At 38.6% G+C, this 7925-nt stretch overlaps 2 protein-coding genes across 2 annotated transcripts in view; one reads left to right on the forward strand and one right to left on the reverse strand.

Moving 5' to 3' along the window:
- Positions 1-208: 208 nt before the first annotated feature.
- Positions 209-4358, reverse strand: naga (N-acetylgalactosaminidase, alpha). The gene is made up of 9 exons (XM_025056634.1): positions 4203-4358; positions 3507-3660; positions 2759-2899; positions 2127-2338; positions 1910-2004; positions 1668-1829; positions 1238-1435; positions 974-1114; positions 209-693 (listed from the first exon to the last, which is right to left on the reverse strand). The coding sequence occupies exons 2-9, from the start codon at positions 3656-3658 to the stop codon at positions 505-507; spliced, it is 1290 nt and encodes a 429-aa protein (XP_024912402.1). The 5' UTR covers positions 3659-3660; positions 4203-4358; the 3' UTR covers positions 209-504.
- A 1437-nt stretch (positions 4359-5795) lies between these two features.
- Positions 5796-7925, forward strand: part of adcy3b (adenylate cyclase 3b) — a 10402-nt gene continuing 8272 nt past the window's right edge. Inside the window, exon 1 of the mRNA XM_017033853.2 lies at positions 5796-7295. Coding sequence (XP_016889342.1) covers positions 6615-7295 — 681 coding nt within the window. The 5' untranslated portion in view covers positions 5796-6614. The remainder of the gene's footprint in view (positions 7296-7925) is intronic.

Below are 7925 nucleotides of genomic sequence, written 5' to 3' on the forward strand. Positions count from 1 at the left end.
CTACTTTAATATTTAAATTCAGCAGATTGTATTTCATTTATTTTTGTCACTTTTGTGTTTCGTTACTGTCTTTGTTGGTTCATTGTTTTTTATTCTGTAATGTGTGTTGTTGGTCGTAAAGGGGGAACGAGTGTTCACTGTTCATGGTGCTCTTTAGAATAAATAATATAGAAATGATTTAATATGAAAGAAATACAACCACACATTAAAAGGTGGAATGAAAACATTTATTTACACACTGTCATTAATTAAATCAGTTCATATAGTTATATAAAATTACCCTGAGATTCCATTTAAAAACTTTTTTTATAACCTGAAACCTTAAATGATTCACATTTTCTGAAGTGAGGCAACCTTTGTGTCTAGACTTTGATTTTGGAAGATTTTTCTTTTCTGTCGTGATTTAAAACACATTAAAATGTACATGTTTTAATTAAGTGTAGAATTAGATATTTCTTGTGTTTAAATTTGATCCAAATCCTTCAGAATGAAGGTACCTGGTTGTCAGACAATGACATATGGAATAGCATTTTGATCTTCAGCTTGGAATTTTCCAGTTTTGTAGAACTGGTGGAGACTCGGTTTTGCTGGTGCAGAGACATACCACATCACAACCCCTGTGGGATTTACTGACAACACAAAGTCCGTGGAGTCTTTCAGTGTCACTGCTGTATCAGAGAAGACATCATAAACCTAGGGAAAAGCAGAAATAAAAGAGCTTTAAAAAAACAGTACAAAAACAGCAGTATTATTGTTGGTGTTTGTTGGTCTACAAGATCCACAATGCAGCCTTCATTGTTTCATCGTGGTAGGGGTAATTTTATTTCCTGAAATTAATGCTTCAAGTGATGGAAATTGTGTTCCTGATTCCCATGTGAAATGCTGATGTTTGTGCCTTTAAATAGTATTAAACCAGAAACAGATTGATTAAGGATCCTGTATAAATGTTTATAAGAGCTGTAGGGACCAAAACCTTGTAGCTCCCAGCTGTGTAGTTGAGTTTGCTGAGGGATGACTGGTAGCGGTAGGGCATGTCATTTCTCCGACTGAAGAACACCAAGGAACTAGCATTGTTTGACAGAGGGCGCTGAAACACCTCAATTCCACTTTTCTCCTAAAAGACATACATATATATGATAACACCATGTGAATTGGGAAACTGGACCAAACTTTATTTGTAACTGTTATCTTATACATCTACGAAAAATTTGAAATATTAAGCGCAAAAGTTTGTCACCTTTAGAATTCGTCTACCCTGGATGCCGAGAGCGTCTTGGTTGATGCTGATGGCCATTTTGTTCTGCAGAATACTGCGAGCTCCACTGCTGATAGTGCGCAGATCATTGGACATGAAAAGTGGTGCTGCCATGATCGCCCACAAAGCCATCTGAGCACGAGACTGGTCGATGCTTAGGCCAAAGTCACCAACAATCAGCTTAACATACACATAAACAAGAAATGGTTAATTATTTAACTATTCAACTATTTATACTGTTCACATAACAACCTTATAACTATACTAATTGTGCTTGTATATACATATGCATACCCTATTGAGATTGATGTGGTATACTTATAATATAATAATAAATAATAATTTAGTTTGCACTCAACAACACCACAAATCTCTCTATCCATTCATCCATCCATCCATCTATCTAACAGACCATATCTGGATCGTTCCATCTTCCTGGTCCTGCTGCAGGTATGAGCACATCCTGGTTCCCGAAAAACCAGTCAACAATCTTCAGGACACTGTCCCAGGAGTCCTGGATGTCGCCATAGTTGCGCCACAGATTGCATATTTTACCCAACTGAGTATAGTTAACCTGAAATATAATAGTAAAGTATTTGAATGAAATCTATTCCATTGGTGATGTTTTTAAAATATGAAACACTTTGGAAATACTTTTGGAGGCAGACCACCCTGGTAGGCAGGCCAGCTGCAGGAGTAGCCAATATGTCGGCCTGTGGCGTTCAAAGCTTTAGACATAAGAGGGTAACCTGTAAAGAGAAGTGATACATATCACGTGCAGTGTTTCCCACAGGAAGTAATAGCACATGCAAACAATTCAGAACAAAAACACTCACAATATCAACAGTGTTAATGTCTGTTCTGCTCTTACCCTGCTCCTGGACTGTAACATTAGAGTAACAGCCGTCCAGTTTTAACATATCCACCCCCCATTTTGCAAAGGTCTGAGCATCTATCTCAATCTTATCCAGTGGGGTTCCAGGGTAGCCCCCACATGTGTACGTGCCCATGTCCCCGTAGATCCCCAGCTTCAGTCCCCTGTCATGCATGTACTGAACCAGCTTAGGGATGCCTCCTGGGAATCTGAGGTAAGTGTGATGAAATGTTGCTTTATAACAAAATGCTACAACAAATGGACAGATTCTGAATAAAAAACGTTAAGTGACAGAATTCATCATTGTATCACATGTCTGTTCTTAGAAACTCTTATTTATTTCTAAACCAAGTTAGCTGTGATTGTCTACCCATAAAGAGCTGGTTAATTATGTGACTGTGTATGATTGTACTTGCTCTTACATATTTCCACTTCCTCTATTTACTATCTTATAATCGCTGATGTTGCACATAGGTTTAAACAGTTGCTGCAGTTGTGTTTTCTCAGTCTTATGACAACGGTCACACCATGTAAACATCTGTGGAGTCCTGTGCTCTAAAACGCCCAAAAAACTGTTTCAAACAGGTGAAAGGTGGATGTGCTATGTTTGTGTACATTTGTACAGATACCTTTTGGGGTCTGCCTGCAGCCGTCCTTGCTCGTCTCTCTCCTTGGCAGACCAACAATCATCTATGTTCACGTAGATATAACCAAGTTCCTTCCAGCCATCTTCTGAGAGTCTATCTGCCATGTCGATGAACAGATTCTCACTAGAAGAATGACAAAAGTGTCTCACTACACTGTGAAGGTGTCATTTACTTTAGGAATTTGTTAAAAATACTTTAGTTCAAACTGAGACACAATGAATTCACAAATGATAGTATAACACTGGCATGGCTTGACTGGCCTGAACTCATTAATACTGAATATATTTTGGATCACCAGAAAAGTGCAACATCCAAACTGAATATTGTTGGAAAACTTTGATTCCAAGTATTCTAAATTAAAAGGTATTACTTCAATGACAGATATAAATATGTTGCACTTGGAATCATGGAACTGATTGCTCAAAATGTATTAATACTAATGCCTAATAATATATGTTTTCTGTTGTAGCTATACAAGAGTGTGGAGCTTTTTTCACCCATATGGACTAAGCAGCAAGTGCAGAAGACAAATGTGGTTTTGAGCTGCCTGAAGCATTGAACTGAACCCATTATTTATAATGGAAGAAATATCTTAACAGCTTAAATCACATCTTGGAAATGGAAGTTAGTTTCTGAGGTTGAATATTTGTTTTCAAATGAATTAATTTTGCTCTATTCAGAGTACTGCAGCCTCATGGTTCCCCATAATCCAGAAAATAGAGTGCCTTGCCTGATGCAGTTCTTTGGGTCATGATCACAGTCAATATCACAGCGAAAGCGTTCCCATGCCAACCAACCCATTGGAGGGGTCTTCATCAGTCCATTGTCCAGGGCTGATGTCAGCATCCCCGCGGAGGCAAATACAAGTAAGGCCAAATACATTCCTAAAGAAAATAAAAGATGGTTGTGCAGTTGTCTTACAATAAATGTTGGGTGGCATCAGTACATCACATGCTTGTACCTAGAAAACCGGTTCCAGCAGTGATACAATGTTGTACTCTGTACTCAAACTAATCAATGTTAGCTCTTAGGCACTGACTAAACTATTCAGGTGTAAAACCTCCTGACTTTCACCTGACTAGGTGGGACATAAACGACACACATGTTGTCTGCTTCAAAACAAATCGACATGCAGGCAAAAATAAAATGTGATTTGACTTCAAATATATGAAAATTGCTTTTCTTGTTTGTTTCTTTTTAACCTTACAAGACATTATTATTACAATGTTATTGCACTTACGATGTTTTCTATTCCGAACTATTACAAAACAGTATTGTACTGTATTGTAATACTGTATATTATTATTTAAAACTATTGTGTTTAATAGAGCTTTTTTATTTTAAGAAAATGTCATAATTGGCATTACAAAAATCGGTATTACAATGTGGCTGGTATTTTTTAAAGGACGTGACAATATGAACTCACCTAAATCCAGCGAGAAGAAACAAAGATTATAAAGGAAAGAAAATAAAACCACCCGAGCTGGCTGTGTTTCCTAAGTTAAACACGGATCTTATAAACATCGAGAGTACAGCAAAGCGGATGTAGTTGTCACGTGGCGGCTTCATCAGCTGATAACAGGAAACAGGAAACTGAAAAAGAGCACGGATTCTTTTTTAAATCTCCTCCGCTGATTTTTTTCACTCAGTCAAAATACGTATCCACTAGTCACATAATAGAACGGTTTTGCACACACATGCAGAATAATCCAACGTTTTTCACAAACAACGCAAGATTATGTTTTAGGTTAGACGTTCTTACGAATTTTAAAATGTCCTGCCTGTGATCAAAGACTAGGAGCAGCACGAGCTGCAGGATTTTCACTCAGTGCTGCATATGTTACAGGTCCACATTGTTTGAGGTCTAGAAAATCAATCATAATTCAGTTAGTTTTGGTTGCTCATGTTTTTTGTTTGTTTGTTTTTTGCCATGAAACAGGTAACATTAAAGTAAACTCCAACAATAACATCAGGACTTTAACCATCAGCGTCATTACTCTGGGGTCAGTTCTTCTAGATGCACCGAAAAATCCATTTCTCACTGTTGTAAATCTTGGGACCTTCTTTAGGCTAGATCTAATTAAAGCAATTGGCATGGAGACAGTCACCACAGCAGCAGCAGCAGCACCTATTGGACCTGTGGCTCTTGGGGCCCTTGCGTTAGGCGCCAGAATTCTGTGGAGACTGTGGCGTTCTCCTGGTGGCACTGTTGGATGAGGAAGCACTCTGAGTGGTATAATAGGTAATTCAACAAAATCACAGCGACTGACTTTATAGGTTACCTCTTTTTGTCACACATTTACAGTAACATACAGAAACAAACAGCATATTTGCCCTGAAAATACATAAGACTCTGATATATCACACCACAACCAGACACAGACCTTTTGGTAGAACTTGCAGGCAGTGCTTCTTAGATCAGCCTTATTTGCCCCTTGCAATATTCTGCTGTGTGGTCAATGAGGTAAGGCATGTTCTGATAATAACTCTGCTTTCTATACAATTATGTTGTTCTAGCTTTATAATGTATCCTTACTTCACTGTTTACTTTTATTAATAATATTTGTTGTCTTCTTTTTAAAAGTATTCAACAATTGCTCTTTTGTTGTGCATAATAAGTGTAATGAGAGCTGAAAAATTCTACAGGACATGCAGTACGTAGCAGTGTGACAAGAATGACCCGCTGAGTTGGATTGTACTGATTTCTCGTTCCTTGTTTTTGTGTTTCCTGCCAACGCAAACAAATGTCTGCATGTTTTGCAGAAGAAAATGATACTGTAAAGTTGGTCCTTTTTAAAGGAATGTTTTCAACATTTTTTTTACTCCTTATCAAACACATGTATTATTTCAGATGTATTTATTTTACCACAAACATACATTATTGTGTTAAAAACTCATAGGAATGTTTGATGTGTTGTAATCAATAATAATTATTTCAAGCAGCACATAAAACAGAGAAAATATGAGACACTAGACAATAACAGTAGCATTGATGATTCTTTACATCGTCACTGCCACATTATTTCCCAAGACGCGGTTACAGACTGGCAGTTACTTTGGTTTCATCTTAGCAACAGTAACAGAGGATTTGCTGTTTAGACAAATGAGGGGAGGAGTGGGAGGAGAGAGGAGTAAAGGGAAGTCAGAAGTGAAAAAGAGCATCTCAGACTAGATCTTTTACATTAGGAAGTCAAGCAACCTATTGAGGAAATATGAGTGTCAGAATATGGGTTCTCTATCTGTTACACCCCGTGTAAAGACGGGGGTGGACCTGTTGCATATTAATGGCTATCAATTTCAGAATCGTGCATACGTTGGACTTCTATGGCTTCAGACCTGCAAGGAGAGATTTTCAAATGGGACAACCTACAACAGAGAAGCGTCCAAAAGTAATGTAATGATGACATAAATAGAAATGTAGTGATGGCTTGATAGGTAAGAGACCTTTTCCTATACGCCATATAAACTAAGATTACTCTTTATAGGATTTAATGCACACTGAGGTTATGTTATTTGCTCATGTTTTTTTGTTTGTTGGCAGCACAACTCAGTAAAGTTCTGCTCTTGATGGAAATTATGGAATACAGCTACAGATGTAGGTTATAACTCCAGGAAAAAAACTGTGCTTTATGAGTGCATATGAATGTATGGACACGGTGGCAAACTTTCTCTTCTGGGATATGAGATATAGGACATTTTGCACTAAATACGTTTCATCATGCAACTAACTATTGTATCTGATGGGACATGTGAAATACTTTCCCAGGACAACAACATTCTGTGCACTCTAGGATCATTAATACAGTATTATCAAGAGGATTACCTTTAATGATCCATTATGTCCACAAACGGGGTCCACACATCAGAGACAGAGCAGTCGGTGGAGCACTCAGCAGAGTATTCGGTCCAAGTGGCCTGTGACGTGGGTCATGAAGCAGGCCGGGCACAGGAGGTTGCGATTCTCCAGTCCAGCTGCTGCCGATGCCTACCCCATGCCGTGCGCCTCACCTTTATCCCCGACTCTTTGGAGAGACTTTATCAAAGCTACTTCCGCCGCCAGAGACAGGAAAACCTTGTTCTGCTGCTGTTGTTCGCTGCTCTTTTCAACAGCTTCATCATCATCATGTGTGCTGTTGTGTACACTGAGGAAAAGCTAGCGATGGTGGTGGTGGCAGCTGTGGGTCTGGCTGCAGACATCGTCCTTTATGTACTGTGCAGGCTACAAAAGCTGCCCACATCACCCGTGTCCCGTGGAGCTGTCCCCTACATCCTGTGGCTGATGGTCACCATGCACGTCCTGTGTTACATGGGTCTGAACAATGAGCGTTTCCCTCATGCCAGTGACTCAGTGGGCTGGCAGGCCTTCTTCAGTTTCTCCATCTTCCTGACCCTGCCTTTGAACCTGCTGTCTCTGCTGTTGCTCACTGCCTTGTCCTCTGGGTTACACACCCTGGTATTAGGTGTGAATGTTGCCCAAAGGTTTGATGCCAACCTTCAGGGGCCCATGCTGGTGAGACAGGTAAATATAGCAACACAGACAAAAATGTTAGATTTCTGTAATTGTATTGTTTTCAAATATGTCAGAACATGATATTGTTTACAAGCACACAATATTCTACTTTACAGGTTTTTAGAACTGGATACCTAACTCTAACTTTTGTTAAGTGGAGATTTTACAGAATGTTTTGGGTTTGAGTCATGTTGAAAGACAAGTACAAATAAACACACACACAGTTTTGCTTCAAACTGCAATTCTTAGATTTAGTTAGATTTATTATAAATGTACCTTAATGTTTGACGATGAGGACGGGGATCTTTGGGATATCGCTCTCTCTTCACTTTTTAAACATAAATAGAATCTATGTACATACAGCACCAAAGAGCTGTGAAGGTGAGATGCTGCCATTGTCTAGCTTTTCCCAGGTTTGGTTTAGATGTGTCTCTTTTGCATTGGTGTCATTTATTTCTACCACAGTCCACAGCTGTGCAGTCCATTCCTTTAGGACTCAAGAGACTGTCATTCTAGACTAGATTTAATCATGTGTGTTAGTGTTTCAGTGTTTATGTAACTTTTTTATCAAATTTTATAACTTTGTGTATGTGGTGCATTTCTATGCAAAGCAAATAAATTGTGTATATATATATATAT

Source organism: Cynoglossus semilaevis, chromosome 7 (genome assembly GCF_000523025.1).
Source record: "Cynoglossus semilaevis isolate Cse_v1.0 chromosome 7, Cse_v1.0, whole genome shotgun sequence".
NCBI classification, from domain to species: domain Eukaryota; kingdom Metazoa; phylum Chordata; class Actinopteri; order Pleuronectiformes; family Cynoglossidae; genus Cynoglossus; species Cynoglossus semilaevis.